Here is a 22,531-nt window from a genome sequence, read left to right on the forward strand (position 1 = left end):
TTGGTTCAGGTTAGAGGTTTTTCCTCTTTGCAGCAAAGATGACCTGGGTTCCCCCCCACTTAAAATCGCTTTTTAAAAGTCCTCTTAAAGAACCTTCGGAGACGTAGATATGAAATCTGACTGCCTGTTAGAGTTGACAGGAATTGGCTGCATGAAAATGTTGTTGTGGGTGCCAGTGAGGACCCTTCAACCCTCCTCCATACCCTCCACCGCTCCTCTTCTGCTAGCATCCCACAACCATGTCTGTCCTCATTTAGGGACTCTACTTGAAGTACAATAAATCTTGGGGTCTCCCCTCCACCCTGCTGATAGCTGCCCCTGCTGGAGAAATCCAGTCCCTGGAAATAGAAACCAGGGGAACGTATCTCTCACCCCGATAAGTACTCTTTTCCTTTCGGGATCTCCTCTTTATCAGCTCTTAGTGCCCTTGCGGAGGAAATGAAAACCGATGCAAAGTGCACTGTGGTGCACGAACAGGCACTGTTTTTGTATAAACTCACCCACAGGTAGCCTTGGGGCAGAGACGTGCTGATGGCCGAAAACCCCAGCAAGGAAGACTGGACTGGGCTGTGCACGGCCGCCCCCAGCTGACCGCAGAAATCCAGCCGGAACAAGAGAAAAACATAAACAGGAGAGGTTATCATTTTATGGCGTGCGCATGCCACCTTTTGAAACAAGCTTTGGCAAAGTAATGCAAAGCCCAACTTTCTAAAAGATGTCTTTGCAACCAGTATCCGGGGGGGAAAAAAAGAAAAAAGAAAGAAAAGAAGGAATTGTTAAGGGCAGCTAAAAATATCTAGAAAACAACAGAAACAATCAATGGAAACACTCAATTAAGGCAGAAAGAGAAGCCTTAAGAGAAGGGGCTGAGTGGAGAACTAGGAACAGAGGGCTAAAATTAGTCTCTGGAAATAAAACAGGGCACAGCTCCCTCGAAAACGGCAGATGTTCCAAAGAATTGGAACGGGAGGGCATAAAAGTCTGATTTTTAAGGTAATTATGTGCTTTCTCTTTTTCCAGCTGAATCTGTTTTTCTTCCACCTCCCAAGAAAACTTAAGCGGGGAGGAAAAGAATCAGCGAGCCGTGCAGGATGAAAGCTTGCGTGCTGGAGCTGAAAGGGGAGGCTCTTCTTAGAAGGAAGCACAAGTCCAGAAGAAGTTTCCCTTGGGGATTTTGGGGGAGGTGGGAGGTTGGGAAAGAAAGCCAAAAAAGTCCAGATCCTTCACGGAAGGAAGGTTTTAAATCAAAAAGTTTGGAGCTGCACGGCGTCTCCATCACACTGTTTTGGGTACTTATGCCAAATCAAGCCAGCATTGCGTTTCACCCTGAAGTCCAACTTAGATACTCCTTCGGCCTCATCCACGTGTAGGAAAAATCAATGCTAGCAGCTTCTGGATGTTTTGGGGCTCCCCACCCAGGATTCTCAGCCTCGATTTTAGGAGCTATGGTGCCAGCACATCTCTGCAAGGTGCTGCTAAGTTTTGCCAAAAGGCACTGATTTTTTTCCCCTCCACCTCTGGAAAGGTGAAATCAGGAAGGGACGGATGGAGTTCAAAAAGTTCCCGTGTCTTCTTCTCGAAGAAAACCGAACCTAACCCTACACAGGTCTCTTCCACCCAAGGTGAGAAGAGAACCCGTCCTTTGAGGATTCACATGCTGACATGGAAACCTGCAAGCTGTTTTAAATCCTTGGGGACCAAGGGAAGGACGCTGGGTAGTCAAAGCCTCTGTAGACTGATCATAATATATTCCTTGCTACAACAACTTCCCTTTATCAGCGTTTTTTTTGGGGGGGGAGAAAAGGATGGGAATAAAACATAGATCATCAAAAAGAGCGAAAGCTGCAGCTGGATTGATGGGGGGAAAGAAGAATAAAAGCTAAGCGGTTGCAAAAAAAGAAAGGGAAAAGAGTGGGGGGTCTGCCATCCTGGATGTGATGCAGCCGCCTTTCAGTCCAATTAGCCGAAACTGGCAGCCAGGCCTTAAAAAGAGAGAACACGCTCCGCCAGCGGCTTGAAAGCAGTGCTAATTTTTTTTAAAAAGGGTATTTAGAACCTTCTGCTCTTCAGAAGAGAAGCCCAATTATCTGGCCTTCTACCAGGGTGCAGCAGGGAACAGATGGGTTTCGCAGCTTTCCAACAGGTGTGTTGGAGAACAAGCCTGCGACTTCTGCCGGTGGACTAACAGAAGCCACAGGTTGGCTTTTCCGCTTTACCAGCCCTGTTTGACCAGAGCGTCGTGACCTCTCAAGGTAGAGTCCACCTGCAGGTCAACTGAAGCGCTCACCGATTGTGACCCAGGTAGGAGTGGCGTGGCTGTAACAAATCTGGCTCACCACCACCACGTCCACCACGTGGGCTGTTTTCCCAAGGACCCCACAGGACTGTTATAATGCACTAGAAGAAAGAGCAAATCCTTGAGGAGATGGTCAGAAGTCGGCCCTTGGCACGGGACAACTTGGTATCTCTTTACCTGCAGGTCGAGAGCCCTGGAGGAGAAGGCAGGGAGGTGGCAGACCAAAATGGGGCACCAGAAAGCGGCTTTGCTCTTTTTGTCTTCTTCAGGGCAAATCCACCCGGGCTGGTTTTCTTCCCCTGCAAGGAGAGGGAGAAGAACTGAAAAAAAATTGCCGTACAACCTTGGCCAACGGGAGCGTCTTCCCTGCCTGCAAAGCATAGCAGGATGGGAATGCCCTTCGCAGGAGGCAGAAGGAGCCACCTGGGCATTGATAAAAGTCATAACGTTTCTGACTGCCCCCTCCCCAAAGGCCCAGAAGGGACCACCGACAGCCCAGCGCCCCAGAGTCACAGCTTGTGGACTTCAGAAGCAACCCCATCGTGCAGATTCCTCCGCCCCGGGCTCAGATTGCCCCGTCCCAGGATGTTTGTAAAAGGAGAGAATAATTTTTATTTACAGGGGTTTCCACGGACCCTTCAATGAAGGTTTAGGCAGGATCTTTAGAGGCACAGGCACCCTCAGTGGGGAAAGCAGATCAGGGAAGAGAAGGAAGGAGGTTAACCTGCCAGGCTTTTTTGGAGTAGCAGAAGGTGCCAGTCCTGCAGCCGAAAAGGTGCGTAAAGGTAATTCTAACTGCTACTTTTTGGGGACACCATTCCAAACCTGTGGGACGGCTCTCTTGTCCACATGCAATATACACCTAATGTGTATGAGTCTCGGCTAGCAGGAATGGAAAGCAATTTATATGCCTGATGTTACAGAATGGATGCAAGACGGGACTTTGCATCCATTTCTGAAACGTCTTTATCTTCTAAAAAGGAGAAGATGGAGCAGTCTCTAGCTATAATAAGATGAAGGACAGAGTTAACGTTATAGTAATAGCATATGAGACTTCTTTTCTTTTGCTTCTGAACTCTCCTCCCTCCCCTTCTTAATTTTCACTTCAACGCAGTGTTTCTCAACCGTGGCGACTTTTAAGACGGGTGGGCTTCGACTTCCAGAAAAAGTTGCTGAGATCGGGAAACGCAGCTTTAATGTGTCTAGTTCCTTACTGTATTATCATTAATGTATCATTCTTTTATTTGCTACACTTCATTAATAAAATTTAAAACAGGCAGCATTCTTTCCTTGTTTATTTGCCACACTTCATTAATAAAATTTAAACAGATGAAGCAATTTAAGCGTTCACCTAAAGTTATCTCATTATGAAGGGGGCAGGAAGGAGGGCTTCCCCAAAGACCTTGCAGGCTGAGAAGAATCCAGTGAGACAGCTAAAAGTCCCAGATTCTTACCAATTTTCCTTTCTGGATGTTCAGAACAACGTCCCACCACCCAAGGGGGGATAAGCAATTTATTTCTCTTCTTTGCCACGTGTCTTGGGAGTGGCGGCCCAGCACTTTAATTACAGAAAAATGAAAACAAGCCATAAAAAAATCAGCTAGCTAAATATTTTAGGGAGGGCTAGCACATCAGTTCCTCACAATCGTGTCAACAGTGAGGGAAAACCCTGAGTTAGCCAGCGTCTCTGGCTGCAAATTCCTCTCTTTTCCTGCTTCAGCATTAAGGCTCGTGCTTTTCCAAAGCTTGGGCACTGCGTTATGAAGAAGCGTTGGACCACGGAATAATGAAGCGAAGGTGGTTACTCACGGAGGGCAATTTTGGCCAAGTGCAAATGATTCACCCAGGAAATTTTGCTGAGCGGGTTTGGCGTGATGAAGACCACCATGACGCTGATGGGGCGCCCAGCCCTGCGTTAAAAATGAACCCCAAAGGACAAAGATGAGGACATGCACGCAGAAATCTCCTTTCAGCCAAAGGGGGTTCATCTTTCAATCAGTTAAAGACAGATTCTTCCTTTTTCGGGGGGGGAAATGAATGGTTACATAAACATGCTTCTATTAAATCTGGAGTTTGGGAACAACGAGGAGAAACCATTTCATCTCAGGAGAAACACTGATATGCCAAACATCACTGAAAAAGAACAGCCTTCTCGAGCTTTCTAATTACACTAAACTATTTCATTTAAAAGTCAGCACTGGTTACAGGTAGTCCTCGACTTACAACCATTTGTTTAATAGCTGTTCAAAGTTACGACGGTGCTGAAAAAAGTGACTTACAACCAGTGCTTGCACTTACGACTGTTGCAGCATCCCTGCGGTTATATGATCAAAATTTGGGTGCTTGGCAACTGGCATGTATTTACCACAGTTGCAGCGTCCCGGGGTCATGGTCATAAGTCAAGAACTACCTGTATTTACTTAAAACAGGGATAACTAGGCAGAGTGTCTAGAACCAGGTGGTTCCCAGAATGAAAAAACGAAAGACTGACTCTCCGCTAGGGCAAGGCGGGGACCTCACACACCTTGAAGACCAGGTGGGTCACCCACTCCTGGCTTTGAATGAGATGAAGCAGTGGAGTGGCGAGCCAAAGCAAGAGTCATGGAAGGTGGGCTTGGAACATCTATCTGGGTTCTCTTGAGCAATTGCTAAAGAATAAACAACCCGGCATACTTGTCTGGCTTCCCAGGAAGTAAGAGGCGGAGGCGGCACTTGTTTGCAGAGTGGATCTCCTCTTCCTTCACCCTCATCAGCCTCTGTAGAGCCAAGCACCAGTCTTGGGCCACTGTCATATTCAGGTTCTAGAAGCAAGATGAAAAAAAATTAATTCATTGAGGTTCTCTTTTCAGAGCAACTGCCTGGGAGGATCGTGACTCTGGATTCATTTATGGCTTTGGGACCAAAGCCTCAAATTCTGATTTAAACTCATCTTGATGACTTTGCAAGAAACAAGACTCTAAGTGACTCATGCACAATACTTCCGCTTCATGTGCCCACTGGAGTTCCTCTAAGAGGCACCCTTTCCAATTCCTCAAAAGCAGGTTGAAGCCAACCCACCACTGTGTTCAGGGCTGCGGACCCCCAAGGCTGTGAGAATCACGAGCTGATCAATACGTCTTGCAGCTCATCAGAGAGAGTAAAGAATGTCTGCATCTGATCCCTCTGCCCTCTACATATTTAGCACATGTTACATGCATTTTGTTTGGTGAAAAAATAAAATAAAAATCCAAGCAGCTGTTATGAGGAGGAGCTGCAAAGCTGTCAAAGCACATTAAAAGACCTCTGAAACAACAGCATGATACTACAGCAACTTAACTTCTATACAGAGGGGGAGAGATTGGTTTGAACCCAGGAGCTGGAAGGGAGAAAAGACTCTCAAGTCTCCCCCTTAATGGGAACAGGCTACCCGTAAGTTGTTCACAGCTTCTGCATTTCAAACAAAAATATCTCATGCTATGAGCTGGAAATAACACGGTGGTAGAAAGAGGCTGTGAAGAAGTGCCCTCAGTGGCATTCGGGTTACTCACAACCGGACTCACTTGGTACGTGCCATGAAGAGTGCTGATTAAAAGGGTTATCTGCTGCACCACGGCCAAATCTTTTTGCAGATCCTGGAGCTCCTGAAACAGGCGAGGGGGTCCCAAATAGACTTTATCTGTGGGAGACAAATTTGGACTTTAGGGAGCACTGTCACCAGAGGGCCGAATTGCCTAGAGTGCACATACTCAGGCTTTTTAAAAAAAAATTGCATTTGCAATTCTCTTTGTTTTTATTTTAAATCCTCATTCCAACTATGAGCAAATTCAGGTTGGTGGGTGCATCCTACTGAAGCCAAAAGAATGCTATTAAGGAAAAAAATAGAAGAATGCCATTAACACTCTCTGAATTTTACAGGGTCCCCAACAGCTTTCAAATTAAAACTAAAGGGGTTAGCCATCCCCTCCCCTCTGTTAATATTCAGGAACTGCACCCTGTGGAATGCTGGCTCCCTTCCGGGAGAAATATTGGGAAAATTCCCCAAGTTTTACACTTTTTCCAGCTGGACACCTAAAGCCGACCTTATAAAACATTTCGTGCAATATTTTAAATGGGTGCCCCAAAGGAAAGAGCAGCGCCTGAGGAAGATTTTGCAAGACGGGGTTGGGGGCAAAAGCCGGGGGTCCTGATCCTCCCCGCAGCGTCCCTCCCGTCTCCCGCAAAGCTTGCTCAGCTGGAAATTTTGAACGGTGGGAAAAGAAGAGGGGGTCGCTTACTATGGGAAGACTGGCTGGGTGGCGCGTGTTTCTTGGATCCAACGTTGGGGATGGCAGCGTTTTCCTTCTCCCGGGCGCTGCTCTCCTGCCCGACCTCCAGCACCTGCACCTGGGGGAGGGCGGCGTTCCACTTCACAATATACTTGGGCCCCAGAGGGACCAGGCTGCTGATCTCTAGCTGCCCCCTGCGAGAAAGAAAGCCCTGCTAAAAAAGCAGAGGGCGGGCATGCTGTGCCTCCAGACCCATCACTGCCAAAGTGGCAGCCCCCGAAGATCCAGAAGCCGTGCTCTGAAATCCGAATTGGCAAGAACAGAACTTCAGATCCAGCGTTAAGACACTCCAAAGGCATGCCGAGGGAAGGAAAAGGCAATACAGGCAAAATCCAGTAATCCTGATTTCTTGCAGGCTACCTGCAAATCTTAGCCCTGCCCGACATCTTAAAAACTGCCACCCTGGGCATTTGACTCTGGACTGACTCTTGCACCACCTCTGCCTGGGGAGATACTTGTGAAAGGAAGACATGCTTAACAACCTTCTGTTTCCACTTTTTTCCTGCCCAAACATTTTCGTGTGGGCAGAGCTTTCTTCCTCACCCACCAGGGTGGAGAGACCAGGACATGAAACGTCCCCCAAATGCCCAGCAAATGCCCCTTAGGGGCAGTGTTCTTTAAATGCCAGGAAGAATTCTGAATTTCAATCTTTGGAAAAGTTTTTCTGCACTGGAACGTTGTTCAAAAACAAAGGAAAACAACACCACTACTCTGGTTTATGGACGCTGCAGCCTCTCCGATCAACACAAAAGGCTTCAGGTTCACATCAAGCCTTCGCAGGCATGCAAGCCATTCACACAACAATCTGCATCCCTCAAACACAGAGCAAGCCACACAGCGTTGTCCAAGCCATTCACGTCCTACCTGGTATTCACTGGCCTGACAAAAGAGAAACGTCAAAGCAAAGGTCATTATCAAATTCTCCTCCCAAATCCCACCCTTTCAGAACTGAAATTTAAAAAAAAAATCCTTTGCTGTTTGGAGAGGTTGAAGGGTCGAATGCAAACCCCAATGCTTAATTCTTGCTGTTATTTACATTCCTGGTCTTGCAAAGCAGAGCGGCCAACTCCAGAGGGTGAGGATTCCCCGCTTCTGGAATTGCAAGATTTTCCCCACCTTTGAACAAGGTGCCATTGTCACAATTATTATCAATAATTCCCCGCGGGAAAGGAAATTCAGCCCCGTTTCTAGAGGCTGGAATATGCTCTGAGAATGACAAGGGAACAGATCTCGGCCAGGGAGCGCACAAAACCCTTTGCATTTTTAATTTCTATTTCTGTTCCAACACGTGCCGGAGCACGACCTACTCAAGTTTCCGTCTCTCTCGGACGCACAACTATTCCAGGCACTCACTTGAAATTGATGTTGGCGCACACTAACACGTCGTTCAAAAGGAACACCTTGCGCTCCTTGGATTTGATTAGTTGACCCCGGTCACCGTAAACCGTCTCCGTCAGGGTCTCACAAAACAACAGCTGCCGTTGGCCCGAATTTAACAACTGGGGAAAGAATGGGGGGGGGGGAGAGAGAAAAATAAAGCAAAAGCAGAATTACCTAGCGAAACAGAACCTTGGCCTTATCCAAAAACATCCACGGCAACTGCTTTTAAAGGCTATTTTCCTTGGAGGGTAAAGGGAACGGGAAAAGAGAGAAAGGTTTGGGGTCTAGTTCAGATATTGTTCAAGACCATAGACTAATTGAATCAGGATTTGGTGAATAAGCCAGAATTAAATGCCCAGCCACCCGTCACAGCCCACAGAGAACATTCTGGCTTAGCACGATGTTTTAATTCAGCCGTTGTCTTGCTCAGAGTAAGCGAACTAGGGATGCGCAACTCTTCAGATCCGGAGCTGTTTGGGGAAAATCTGCTTCAGTGTTTAAGCTCCGAAATGGATCGGCTCAGCGGGATGTTTTCTGGCGCCTGTGTTGCTGACAGCGGTTTTTGAGGCTATATTTGCTTTATGTACATATTTGCTTGCCTCAAAAGGTTTTTTTTTTTTTTAATGCTTTAAAATGTTTGTTCCCTCGAGCGCGGCTTCAGCCAAGAGATGGGGCGGGAGCAGCGAGTGAACCTACCGCTTTTCCGAAGCATCTCTTCTACTTTGGCCCCAAACGAGCTGCTCATCCCTAAAGCAAATCCTGCAGGTGCTTGAAAGGTAATGAACGGCTAAATTCAAGCCTCCCTATTAGCCCAGGAAAGCAGTAGGCCACCTCCAGCCGCACCTTCTCTTTGACCACGGCTGTATGGAAGAGGTGGGAACTGAGGTCCAGAACAGCAGCTGGCAGCAAAGAGGTTCATCTCAGATCCCTCTGGACTTCCCCAAACTCAGAGCCCTGAGCATTAAGCTCTCTCCCTGCTTGCACACCTCTTTCCATTCTTCCTATTTGGGTGAAGCGACTACAACCCCTACAGGTGCTGCAGGAACCACAGCCAACTGTCTCAACCTGGAGCCCACCCAATGTGTCCGATTCAACAACGCTTGGATCCTAGGAGTCATCATCTGAAGAGATCCAGAGGGTGGTGGGGAGTGACCACTGGGTTGGGCCTCTGCCCGTCCTGTGGAGAGTCACACACCTTATGGAGATGGCTGCGGTCACTGACGCTCTTGGTCAGCTGCTGGATCTCAGCCACCTGGTCTGCCAACCTCTTCTGCTCGTTGAGTTTCTCTGCCAAGGTCTCCAGTTCTGTAAGAGCGAGCTGGAGCGACAGCCTGTCGGCGTGACCTTTCGGTGTATTCTTCAGCATGTCCTGGCAGGATGGAAGACAGAGCAAGGTTGGAAGCAGGCCAGGGCATTGTGAACGGACAGCCATCTGCGCCATGGAGGTAAGAGGGTCACGACATGCTCAGGTCCACTCCAGATGTTTTCTCAGCCTCAGTATGCCAAGCCAGCTCTTTCCCTCTGCTTGGCATAATCTAGATCAGTGTTTCTCAACCTCGGCAACTTTAAGATTTGTGGACTTTGTGCTGGCTGGGGGATTCTGGGAGTTGAAGTCCACAAATCTTAAAGTTGCCAAGGTTGAGAAACACTTATCTAGATGTTCTTCCATACATAGGAAGCCGAGCAAATAAAAATGGTACCTGGAGTAGAAGAATAAACTGGGGGAACCTTTGGATGGGCTTCACCATCAAGCCGTAGAGGGTCACGCGGTCTAGGCTGGCCATCTGTTTCTTCTGCAAGGGGGAGAGACATCCAGAGTTATAATTACTCTGTTGAAATGTAGACTTCCATTCTTCCTTCTCCAGTGCGTATGTGGGTCTTTGTGTTGCCACATCTCAGCACAGCATCAGTACCATGCTTGTCCCGTTCAGCATCACCTCTGCTACCATCAACAATCCCATTTTGCCAACTGAGAGAATTCAGTGTGGGTCAGAGTAAACCATTCTCTGCCACTCTACTCTGATGGGGGCTTTGGATCCATCAAACATTCATCTTCCAACACGTGGAAATGCACGCCCCGGATACAAAGACTACAACATTCCAAGTCTCCAACCATATTCCTCCATTACTCTTATTTACCAAAAAAGAACCCTCAATTAACTGAGCAGCAGATGAGGCACAAATTATTAATTTTTATACTTCTAAACTCAACTGTAGGAAGCAAATACCATTTTTTATTATAACCATTAGATCCCCACAATGCATTCATATTCAAATGCATTTAGCTGTGGAATGGATTGTTTAACTAATTCAATTATCTTTCATTCAGTTGTAGCTTTCATAAAAATCTAAACACTGTCAAGATCTCAACAGTTGAAACTTCATCACAAATGAAGAATTCCTTCATCTAACTTCAGATGGGTGAGGAGCAATGGAAAGGTTAGCATCACACATCTGGAGAAAAACAAGATGTAGAAGGCTGATGGAGAGATTTCTATGACTGCTAAACTAAGAACAACCCATTGTTGGGTCTGCCCCACATTTCAGGACCTTTGTCATGTCTGCTCTCCTTACCTTGAGGAACTCTAAGAAAGCTGGTTTGGTCAGGCATGCCTTCTTGATTAAGGACATGGCACTTGTGAAGTTGTTGACGTACTCACTGTAGACATCCAAAACCATGGACTTGGAAAACTTTGGGGAAGATAAATGAAGGACAGTGAGACCCCAAGATTCATTTCTAGAGCCCCCAGAAGGGTTGGCAGGAGCAGAAGTCATGTGTCGGAGACGGGTAGCCATATCAATTTATAATAATTGCTCACCGAGGCCACGAAGAGGTCACCGATCTTCTCCATGGAGTCCCACTCAACCACCCGCGAAGACAAGGCAATTTGGAACATGGAGTGGCACTGCAGGATCTCTTTGACGCGGAAAAAGACCATCTGGCATTTCCTGGCGCTGAGAACTTTGGGCTCCATCTCCATCAGTGGGTTCCTATAATCCTGTTTGGAAGAAGAGGAAACCCTGCCATTAAACATAAGAACACGCCCCATTTCCCTTGTCCGTTTGCGGCTGGAATGGGGTTACTGGGGGAGACCTCACGTAACTCCTTCAGGTGGACCAAAGGATGAGGGATTTTGGGAAATTAGGCCCCCAACACTTAGAAACTTCATTTTCACATGGGGTCTGAAAGATGGCTGATCTCAGAAAGCTAATTCAGGCTGCACCAGCTTCAGCGTGGGACGGGAGACCACCAAGGCGGGTGGCTTGACTGGGAGGTCAAAAAAACATCTTGAAGGAAGGGAAGGGGCAACAATTCCCATATTGGTGCCTGGAAAACATCAGGGGCACATGGCCAGGACGCCTTGGCCCTCTCGACGGAAGGCTGCGAGGTATGGGTGATGGGTATCTAAGAGAGGGTTGTGTTCTTTTCCCGAGAATTAAAAAAGGAGTCATACCTGTAAAATGCGCCTCAAGGAGTCCACGTAGCTCCTCTCGCTTTGCACAATGGAGGCCAGAATGTGACGGCGTATGACCTGAGCCCCCCCGAGGGAATAAAGCAGAGGCAGAGAATGAAGCCCACGGACCAGCTGGTGGAATTCATGGCCACCAGAGCGGCCATTCAGATTCATCTTGCTCCAATGCAAAGACCGGTTTGCACTCTCCCAAATTCCCTTTGGGTGACGCGCTTGCAGAGTGATCCGCTGCTTCGTCCCTAACAGCCAGGCTTTTTAGATCTCACCAGATCCTACTTCCACAGACTCCCTGCTGGAGGAGAAACTCATCCCCACATCAGGGAACCCTTCCTCGGTTTCCTTCCCAGGACAACTTTAGAACAGGATCACCTCTGTCCTCCAGGCTCAACGGAACACGAGCAAGGACAAGAGATTCATGCACCAAAGCCAGAGCATCCAAAATGGAAAAGCCACAGCTTTTAAGAGGGCTGCTAAAGTTGGAAATTAGGCAGCGTTCGGAGTTTATCCAGAGGGAAGCCTCTAAGGGCGTGTACTTTTGGGGACGTTTTTGCATTTTTGCACGCACTGGGGTTGGCTCCTTCATAACACAGCTGTCGAGTTTGTTCATTTAGGGGCTCCGACAGAAGCAGGATTTACTTCTTGTTGCGCAGCTACAAAGACTGTGTTTTCTCTTTGCAACTGATAGAAACTCAGACCTTCAATATTAACTTTTTTGTCTCTCTCTCTAGCCCGGTGGATCCCAGATAGATGTTATTTTCCTACAGGATCCTTTATTTATTCCTTAAAATTTAGATCACACTTTTCTTCCAGCAACTCAAGATGGCATGCACAACGCTCTCTCCCCACCACTCTGCAAGCAGGGTGTGCACAGGGGGTCTTTTGCAAAAACAAGGGCTCATCCCGAAACCCCAAACCATTCCAGAGAGAGGACCCAATTCGAACTGGCCAAAAATTTAGACTTCAGGCTTGAACCACATCCCCAAAACAAACCTGCTGAGGATTTAATCCTTCTGGCATCGGCCCTAACTCTGGCAGCTGATTTCTTGCATCCGAAACTGGTACCTCCAGGAACCCCATGTCTTCTTCTTCAGAATCACCTGGGAAACAAAAGCAGGTAAAATAAAAATAAAGTGACTCCCTGGGGGGAAAAGTTTCATGCGTTTGAAGAACGTTGTTAATGTCCGCAAGGCAAAATGGAGCAACGACGAATAAATTGAACGTCCTCTAGCCGGGAAGGGATCCCACTCGCACGCTTCAAATCGCACATCTCCTCCGTTGCCATTCCTCCAACTCAAGATTTAAAAGATGCTTCCAGACCTCCATAGCGCATAGCCAAAGGGTTTGAGCAACTGGCAAAAATCAGGAGGAAATCGAGGTCCATGGGGAAGAGAGGCGATCGGAGTCACTCTACAAATCCATTAGAGCTGGCCAGCTAATAATGTCAAACAAATAAATGAACTTCTTCTGTTGAGAAACTCACGATTTTGCTGGTTGCCCCTGAACTCCCAGGGCAAAAGGAACACCTCTGTTAGGGCTCCTGTTTTGAATATTTCACAGCATGACACAGAACAAAGTTTTGGTCTTTTTAAATACAGACCAATCCGTCTCCAAGACCCTTTCCAAGCACAGACCAATGGACGGGGCTTTCTCGTCCTCCCTTTATTCCCCAGATCTATGAGAGCGGCCACTGCAAATATCCTCAGGCAACCGTCTGCAAGCTCACGCCTGTCCACCCACGGATAAAATGCTTCGGCCGTAGCATCAGCACCCATTCCTGCTGTGTTTTTCCAGAGCGCAGCCTGCCGGCTTGCGCCCTGGCATCGTTTTGTCCTTGCAGCAATCTTAGGACAATGGGGGGGGGGCAGAAATCAACCGGTAGAGCTCCACCATCTCTTTCCTCTGAGCACGTGCAGAATGTATTTCTCCTTTGCTGCTGAATCATCACCCCAAAGCACAGAAGGGGGCCTGACTCTAAAAATCAAAACTTGGGACAAAAAGAGGCAGGGTGATGGTGGTGGGGATCGGTTTTCCCCAGGCACCGGAAGGCAGAACCCATATTTTGCCCACAGAGCACCCTACCTGCCCGGAGCTCCACAGAAACAAGAAAAACATTGCAATATAAGGGTCACCTGGTCCCCTTGATCTAAGGTCTGGCTTCCAACCATGGTCAGGCAGAAACCTTTCAAAAGCCCACCAGAAGGGCATTAAAACAGAGATCTCTCTCTCATCCCTCTTCACATAATTGGTTTTCAGGGCCAGACTGCCCCTGGCTGGGGTGGTTCTATTCACAATGCTCATAGACAACGCAGGGTTTGGATTTAGCTCAAGCAAAAATCCACCTGATGCTTTCATAGACAACCAGATTCCTTTGGGGGCCCACAAGTGAAGGCTGGGGGCAATGGGTGATCTCCCCCCACCCCTCTGAACGATCAACACGTTTTTTAATTAACCCATCCTCTGTGAATTTGCCCCCCACCGTGTGCTGTCCAAATGGATCTTTGCTTGCAAGATCGGGAGAGCTTTTGGGCAAAGTGACTCAGCAAAAATCCACCCCCTTGGCACAGCGGGCACTGCCCGTGGGATCCAAGAAGATTCCTGGACAGGCAGCGCCTCCAAACCGACGTCCTGCCAAGGCAAAGGAAGTAAACAAAAACTGCACCATTTTACAGAGCCACGCTGTTGCAAGGGATCCGAAGAAATGACAGTGAGTCCAATGTGGCGCCCAAACCATGGGTTGACTCGGGCAGAAAAAGCAGGCTCAAGGAAGTAAGCCAAGCTGCATGCTTTGGGGACACACGGGATCATTAGAGGGGGCTGGATGGGGAGCAGGGAGATTCAATTTTGGTTCAAGCTCCAAGCGGTGCTCCCCAGGTGACCCCGTGCCAGCCCATCCTACCCCACAGGGTGTAAGGCAGACCTCGCTGCTCACAGAGAAAAGGCAAGACGTAAACAAAATAAAGAACAGTCAGACTGGAAACGAATTTACTCCCCCCGATTGCAATTAACATCCTCCCGGAGCCCCCCGCTTTTCCAAAGCCGGACAAGGCGGCCACCAGCCACGCAGGATAGATGCCACCGAGCTCGCTGGATTCTGGCAGAAACTGAAGCTCTGCGGAGCCCGAAACAGAAACCCACCCCCAGGACGGGGTCCAAGCGCCACGGGGCAAGATCCGCCAGCTCCCCAGCCTTACCTGAGAGTGAGGAAGAGGAGGAAGAGGAGAAGTGAACGATCACATAGTCCTTGCTGCTGTGGTGCCGTTTCCTCCACATCTTCTCCATGGGAGCTCTTCTCCCCCCAACCAGCCCCAACGTCGTTCCCAAACTTCCTCTTTCTCAAACCTCACGCTGACTCAGTTCCCATTTGAGTCTGGGGCTCTCCATCCCCAGACGGCAGGCGGCACCCCCAAAGAGGGTTCGGGCACCGGGCGGGCGCCGAAGGGTCCCCGCGAGAGCCAAGCCGGCAGAGGGGGAAAATGGAGTGTGTCAGCCACCGAGGGAGGGGTGGAGATCGGAGGGTGACAGGAATAGATCAGTGATGGTAAGGCTGACCTTTTTCCTTCCCTAATTTTGGAACAGCTGCCCGCCTCACTTGGGAAACCAGCCATCCGGGGAGGGCGACCCAGAGCGGAAGCAGCTTGAAAGGAGAGACAGAGGGGGAAAAAAGGGTCTCCGAAAACACCCTGGCTGGGAAGACAAGTCCCACGTCTTAGAAATCACCCCTCGAAGAATTTACGAATCTCGCAGACGCCCCTGCCACGGACACAAATAAAGCATTTCCACCTTTCAGATCTTGGCCGCTTGCAAACGATGCCTGGGAATTGAAATGCAAAACAATTCCTCCCCTCCCGCAAACACAATGGGGTATTAAGCAGAAATGAGACCTAGACACGATTTGGGTTTCTTTCTTCCAGGAGGAGAAACAAACACGGATGCATCCTCCTGTTTCCTTCTAATGTGAATCCAGAAGAGAATTAGTCAGTACACAGAAAAGCTTCAGCAATAAAAAGAGGGAAATTTAGTCACAGAGCGCTTGCAAGCAACGGAAGCTGTTCGGATCAGCAAGATGAGAGGCCGTGCAGAGCCCCCTCGCTGGATAAATGCACTGATTCACTAGCGTCTTCTTCCATAATTAACTCGCTAATAATCAACCCTGGATTAGCAGAAAAGAGCCACAGACCAGACCAGGCTGTAAATAAGAAGAATAGATAACGCAACTAGAGTTAGGATTGGCGGCAGGAATTCAAGCCAATGTTGCTTGGCTTTGCCTCTCATTCACGAAACGCCTTCTGGAGAAGACGTGCTCCCCCAAGCCCCTTTCCGAATTTCCCCTTTCCCTAACCTGTGTGGGTTTGCGAGGTGGGCAACATCACCGGGCAGGCTCACCAAAGCCCTTTCTGTGCGCGCTCAATTGCACGAAGAAAGAGACACAGATCGGCTTACCCCGTCTGCTTTCCATAAAGCGCTATTTTCCGAGCGCTGGCAGCCCGTCCGCCCGGGACCTGAGCGAAAGGCATGGATTGCAGGCAGGTGCGGGGCTCTCCTTCCGCCTCTCAGAAGCAGCCAGCAACGGACGTCACGCAGCATGCCAAACCATGCTTGTGCATCTCAGAGGGATCCAGCTGGATCCGTACCTTTCTCTGCGGACCAGCTATGGACCTTGGAGACCTCCCCGGTCCAGGACAGAGAGCGCTTCCTATCCGTGCCCAGGATCCTTCTGGCTGGCTCTCCATCCACAGCTACAGCGAGGGAAGTATTACAATCAGCAGCGCTTAATTCCTTTCACTCATGAATTCAAATGTTTGTTCTCTTTGGAAAAGCATCTTGGCAGAATTAGGCCTCTCTGGCATTCCTCCCCTGCTTTGCCGCAAACTCTGAAAAGCTGCCTTGGGCCTAGCTCAACAACAACCCATAGTCCTTATATAACCATCGCATTTATATAATGATGCAAACCCCTGAAAGAAACTCCGAATGAATGTTAAGTTCGGCTTGTTCCTAGTATTTGTTTCCCCCATGTAAGCATTTCTGGAGTTACTCTAGCAACGTTTTGCAACTGTGCCTGGCAAAACAGGGAAGTGGGTAAGAAAACTGTGCTGCGAACAATCTTTGGATGGCAGATCGAAAGAGAGGTCTCACCCGTCCCGTCTGTGTGCATGTGTGTGTGTGTGTGCAGGAGAGATAAAAAGTTGAGGCTGTGTTTTGCAATTCGCATCTCATTCTTCGCTTTCCAGTTCACAATAAATGTTCAGTGATGGCCAGCACAATAAAAAACACCATTTCCCCCCCCCAAATTCAAATAACAACAGGGTTCTATTCGCTCAGAGAAAGATTCACCAACTTGCAGGGAAAATAACGTTGTCCAAGGAGACCTCTTTTGGCTGGGAGCTTAAAAGCCCGTGAAAATACCAACTCTGAAAGTTTGTTGTTCTCAAAAAGATAAAAAAGGAAGAAACGGTCCTCTCTCATCCCTGTTTCTATGAGAAGTAGAAGCACTATTGAAGAAAGTATTCCAAGGCAAAACACTTTGGGATTAAAGAGATGCCCAGAAATGGCATGAAGAAGAGAGATAATTAATTTACTAAAGTGTAAAGCAGATAGGAGGGGGGAGAATAATATCCTGCTCTCACTTCTAGCAGACTTCCAAGACTCTCTGCAAACGAGGCTAGTCTAGAAGGGGAATTTTTGCATTTCTCAAGCAAGCCTGCGTAGCCAGGATCACTAACTGGCTGTGCCTATTAACTGAACCCACCACTTCGGCTTTGTAAACATGAAGCTCAGTTGGTCCCTCAGATTTCAAGACAATAAAGTAGAAAATCCACCCGCTGTCTTTGCGTCTCGCACACGCTGTTCAGTTCTACAGAATTTCCGAAAGAATTTTAGAAAGCTCATGTCATTTCACAACAATTCTCCCTCTCTCTCGCTCTCTCTTCTAATGCATCTACCACCTCCCCATCATACTTCCCCCCCCCCGCTTTTTAAGACAGCAGATTTTGCCGCGTCAGAAGTTTCCCCAGCGGCTGAAGGGGACGCTCGAATCCAGAGAAAACCAAACATTTTCTGTCTGGAGCACGCTTTCCCCTCTTCTTCTCATCAGTCGCAGGAAGGGAAGCTATTACGAGGAAACAGAAACTGGGCTTTCTCTAATGACGAAGCTGAGGACTTTCTGAAACAGCCCAAAACAGAAAGAACCCAGGGGTTATTCCATCCATCCTAACTTTTAGAGAACACAGTTTGAACGGGCCGTTCAATCAGCTTTACTCTTAATGCATTGAGGAACCGGACGGCTGCATTTTATATTTTCTACAGCTTCGCTGCACGTCTTTTAAGGGTGCTGGGCTTTGCCATAGGGGCTTTTGGCCAAAAGGGTGGTGAATGACGGTAAAACTATTGTCCCAGGTCCTTGCTGTTAGGTCACCCCAAGAGCGACACGCGTGCAGAATGTCAAACAAATCGTGTTACCTGGGATATCCTTCTTGTGCAGGAAAGTTCGCATAACAGCAATCTTTGTCTTTTCCAAACCATCCTTGGTACCACTCTTCGCCGCTTTCATGAGCTGTGTCATCTGCATTAAAAAAATATAGGTGACAAACCTGTGGTTTTGGATGTCCTGCCAACCCCCCCCATTGTTATTTCAATTCAGAAAAATACAATTAGTCCTCGCTTAATGACCACAATTGGGACCGACAACTCCATCACTAAGCGAAACATCATGTGACTGCCACAGACTTACGACCTCAGTTTCCCTGTGGTTGTTAAGTGAGACCTCACGTGACCGCAACTTGCAATTTCACTGCGGCTTCTCCACTGACTCTGCTTGTCGGAACCCAGCTGTGAAGCTCGCAAATGGCAATCACGTGACCGTGGGGTTGCTGCGACAGTCCTAAGTGCGAGGACCAGTTGTAAAATTACTTTTTCAGCGCCGTCCTAACATCGTATGGTCACTAAACAGGGCAACCATTAAGTGAGGACTACCTGTATTCTTTCTTATGTTCTCAACAGCTCCCAGTCACAGCCCGCTCTTCTAGGACCAGCTGACATCCCCAGGCAGATTGCAAGCTGAACTCTTGAATTGTCAAAACTTGCTGTTTGCCAAGATGTCAGTTTTTCAATCTTTTACTGTCTACGGATGCAATGTTAAAAATCCTGGGAATTAGGAGCAAGTTTTGGGACACATGGGTGGGAGCGAAGCAGGTCTCCTGAGAGAACGTATTCCACAAAAGTATTTCTTGGCGTGATTCTGCAGCTGGGAACTTCTGGACGAGAGCCCCAGATGCTGATCTCCGCACCGGGGACTGAGAAGACTCATGGCTTCCTAAGCTAAACTAATTCAGCCCACTGATCAGTGAAATCACATCTGTTAACCTCTCTTTTACAGGTCCTTTGGACATCTCTCCTCGCTCCCTGACCCCACTTATTTAGACTTTTCTCAAGCCCCAAGGACAGATGTCTAAATAGGAACAGGCACATGCTACAGGATGGGAAGCGTTCTGCTTTAACAAGCAGGTTAACTCTTGCAAAGCGGAGAGAACAGAGCAGCAAGCGAAGAGCCGAAGGCCGAGGGCTTAAACAGGAACCGAAAATGCCTTTTTTGGCACCCCAAATCAAAGCAAGGTGGGAGAGGAAGAGAAAACAATTGACGGTCCAGAGGAAGGAGCACAGTACCTTACAATCGTATCTTTGCTTCAGGTCCTGCATCTCTCTCCCCCCGACTTTCAAAGCCAGGATGTCTCTCTTAGTCCTGGAGCATCTCTCCTTTAGCCTGTGAAGGTCGGGAGAAAGCTGCCACCCCCAAATTTGAGCGCCAACGAAGAAGAGAGGAAGCCGCGGGAAAAGGAAGAGAGACATGCACAGAAATCGGGGTGAGCAGCGACGATCTCGGCAAAGACTCAGGGGAGGCAAGGAGGCATCATGAGCCGCCCGGTGCCCGGCAGTTGGCAGCAGGGTTAGAACAAGAAGCTGGCTAGCCGCGTTCCTACAGCCCCTTTGCGAGGGTCCTGGACGGGATCTTTGAGACGAGTCCCGTGATTCATCTCCAACCGAGAGAAGCAGGAGCCCCTTCTCAAGAGGGAGAGGTCAACTAAAGGCTTGGGAGAAATTTCCTGCCCTCCGAGAAAACGCCGACCTCTCTGGCAGACCCCTACGCTGCAAACCGTGCAAAGAATTCGCTTTCACGCCCGTTCCCCGGTTACCTTCGGCTGGAAGGACACCTTGGGCTTGGCGTGCCCCACATCTGCCTTGACTTCGTCGGCCGAGTCCTCGCTGTAGCTTTCGAACTCGCTGGAGCTCCAGCCTAAGTCTTCGGGCTCCGGCGGGGCCGTCGCGGGATGGACATCTTCGTAAATTAAGCTCCTCTCCGAATCTGAAAGAGGGAGAAGCGCACGGCGCCACTTAACCAGGAGTGACCACGGATGGGGAAAAGGGGAGCCCGGAGCAAGGAGACTTCAAGAGGGGAAAAACAGAATAAGAATAAGAAACTGCATACATCAGATGGCACAGGATGGATTGAAAAGAAAACACAGTGGAATTAAGAGGGAAAAGTGCAGATTATTATCCAAGCGTGTTTCCGTGCTAGAATACCTTACGGAGTGATCTTCAGGCAATTCCTTCTTAGAGTCAGCTGGAAGTTTTTATTTAAAACAAGAGGGGGGATTTGTAAACTCCTAAACGCGGGCCAGTGTTATCCCCACAGCCAAGATCTTTCTGCAGGGATTACTAACAAGGAAGGAAGGAATTAAATGTCGCACCACCGGCTGTTTTCAAAGGGGCGAAAGCAACCTCAAAAGCATCCCTCTCGCGATGCCGAGTGGGAAAAACAAACAGGGGTCTAAAGAACGGGGCTCTTTTAATGACATGCACGCCCTTAAAAGGCTGCACAGCATTTGGCCAATCCAGACCGGGCCTTTTATTAGCTGTCTTTTATTGCTAAAAGAGAAATGTGACCAATCAGGTCTGAAAACGTATGGAACGGTAGAGAAAAGCTTTGTGATTTGGAGAGAAAATCCTCTTGCTTCTCCATAGAGGGATCCAACTCCAGAGAAAACAGTTCATGGGGAAGAAGCACAGAACAGAAGATAGTCCAGAGCTGATTTTGTTCATTTATTATTTATTTATTAATTAAATTTGTATGCTGCCCATCTCCCCCAGAGGGTGACTTTAGTCACGGGTGGGTTAGCAGAGAAAGGAGAAACGTGCCCCAAATAAACTCCCTGCTTCAATTCGGCACGGCTGCACGCTACCCGATAGGCTAGAAATCCTTTTGTATTAAAGATGATCAGGGTGGGGAGGGGGGGAAGCAGAGAAAAGTCATCTGAGCACGTTTAGAGTGCCATTCCACCCCCCCATACGGGATTCTTGGCTTCTGTTCACAGAGGGAAAATAAATTGGGGAATCATGGATTGCTTGCCAGCCTAGAAGAAAAGCTGTGGAGAAGGACGTTCCCCTAAGACTTGGAAATCTTTTAAAAAACACTGAATATATTCGCTCCATTCCTTTTATTTATATATCAGATTTATCACCACCCATCTCACTGAAAAGCGACTCTGGGCAGTTTACAAAGGAGATCAGATCGATTAAAATACAATATAAAAATAATCTTAAAAGCAATCAATAAATTCCAAGAATGATGGAATTGTCAGCCTCCCCCAGGATGGATTAAAACTCTTATTTTAAAAACAAAATTGGGGTCTCATTCTATCAAGAGCAGGTAGATAAAGAAGCCCAACGCAACTGACTTATTTATCCGGGATGATGCACACGTCCCTCCTTTCCTTTCAGAGTTTGATCATTCCTGGCCACCGTGTCTCTCTGTCCTGATCTATTTATTTAACCAATTTATATGGCCGCCCAACTCACCGCACGGTGCCTTTTTTGCCCCTTTAAAAGAAGAGAAAGAAGCGGTTGTGGAGGGCAATTTTAACAAGGCAGTTAGTTAGAAAGGGGGGATCAGAATATTTGTGATAAGGAGAGAAGAATGTCGAAGGGCTGGAAAGGAAAACGAAGGACAGGACAGGAGAACGGCGGCCGGAGTTGGGAGGTGATCTTGAGCGAAGAAGAGGAAAAGTGTGAATGGTGAAAGAGAGGGATTGCGTGTGCGAGCCTACCACACTGCTGCAAGTCGACTTTCTCGCAAGGCACATCGTCGTAAATCACTTCATCTTCTGCAGAGGGGAAAGCAAACTGATCACCTGGAATCACAAAAACGACACAAAGTGGGGGGAGCTGAAGGATGAGCCTAGGGTGGATTGGACCACACGGAAGCCAGCAACCAGGAGGGACTCAGTCAAAACCACAATGAGGACTAGAATCTTGGCCTGCACTGTTTCCACAGAGAGCGACGCAGAGCAAGCCGCCCACAGACAATAGGTCTCCGTGCCCTACCTTGAGATGAGTTTCTTCTTTTCCAGCTGTAGATTCGAGTCCCAGATTGAGAGAAATCTCCATTGCTGACAGGGCCCACCAACCTGAAGCGGTAAAAAAAAATGTCATGCCCAGTGATCAGCTAGAATCCAATCAGCAAGGGATTTTGCATCTTCCTCTGCCACCCAACTTCTTCCTAAAAAAGAAATCCGTGCCAAACGCATCAGGGACGGCAGGAGAATTCACGTTTGCTCACAGAAGAGAATATTTCTAGCACGGGAGAGGTTACCTAGCCGGGTGACGAAACATTTGCAGAAAAACAACCAAGCTCAGAGAACCCCAAGGACTCGCAGAATTCATCTTCAGCTGGGTTCAAGTCTCTCCCTGTAGCATCGACTGATGCCATGTTTTATTACAATCCCACGTGGCAGCAGTGAAAGGAAGGTGCAAAATACTTGCCCAGCTATTATTCCCTGGCTCATGGAGGGCAGGGTTTAATTAGGAGGCAATGGGGGGGGGGGGAAGGGGGAAGAGCCAGGGTTACCCCCTCCCAAAAATCCTCAGTCCACAACTACTCTCAGGAAACTCCACTAAGCATTTAACATATTCCTAGGATCAAGGAGCCTCTGCGTCCAGCTGCCAGTGCCCGGTAGCAAAACCGCATTCATGGCTCTCACGCAGGCGCAAGTACAGCCTGTTCTGGGTTCCCCCAAAGCTTTTGCCAT

At 48.3% G+C, this 22,531-nt stretch overlaps 1 protein-coding gene across 6 annotated transcripts in view; it reads right to left on the reverse strand.

The window, feature by feature from the left end:
* Positions 1–22,531, reverse strand: part of ARHGEF10L (Rho guanine nucleotide exchange factor 10 like) — a 55,074-nt gene that overhangs the window by 15,008 nt on the left and 17,535 nt on the right. For 3 of the 6 annotated variants that reach the window (XM_025164093.2, XM_088136870.1, XM_025164094.2), the window contains exons 5-22: positions 21,828–21,910; positions 21,551–21,634; positions 19,640–19,809; positions 19,113–19,229; positions 17,910–18,012; positions 12,444–12,550; positions 11,436–11,513; positions 10,800–10,979; positions 10,555–10,671; positions 9,681–9,773; positions 9,176–9,349; positions 7,954–8,099; positions 6,550–6,734; positions 5,836–5,951; positions 4,970–5,097; positions 4,106–4,206; positions 2,474–2,595; positions 501–587 (exon numbers count right to left, since the gene is read on the reverse strand). In XM_025164093.2, coding sequence (XP_025019861.1) covers positions 501–587; positions 2,474–2,595; positions 4,106–4,206; positions 4,970–5,097; positions 5,836–5,951; positions 6,550–6,734; positions 7,954–8,099; positions 9,176–9,349; positions 9,681–9,773; positions 10,555–10,671; positions 10,800–10,979; positions 11,436–11,513; positions 12,444–12,550; positions 17,910–18,012; positions 19,113–19,229; positions 19,640–19,809; positions 21,551–21,634; positions 21,828–21,910 — 2,191 coding nt within the window. Of the gene's footprint in view, positions 1–500; positions 588–2,473; positions 2,596–4,105; positions 4,207–4,969; positions 5,098–5,835; positions 5,952–6,549; positions 6,735–7,953; positions 8,100–9,175; positions 9,350–9,680; positions 9,774–10,554; positions 10,672–10,799; positions 10,980–11,435; positions 11,514–12,443; positions 12,551–16,084; positions 16,190–17,909; positions 18,013–19,112; positions 19,230–19,639; positions 19,810–21,550; positions 21,635–21,827; positions 21,911–22,531 lie in introns of all 6 variants that reach the window. The other 3 variants (XM_088136874.1, XM_088136872.1, XM_088136873.1) reach the window with 3 other exon arrangements.

Source organism: Python bivittatus, unplaced genomic scaffold (assembly GCF_059951505.1).
Source record: "Python bivittatus isolate LINGU-HERP-01145 unplaced genomic scaffold, Pbiv_v1 ctg000090_np1212, whole genome shotgun sequence".
Lineage (NCBI taxonomy): Eukaryota > Metazoa > Chordata > Lepidosauria > Squamata > Pythonidae > Python > Python bivittatus.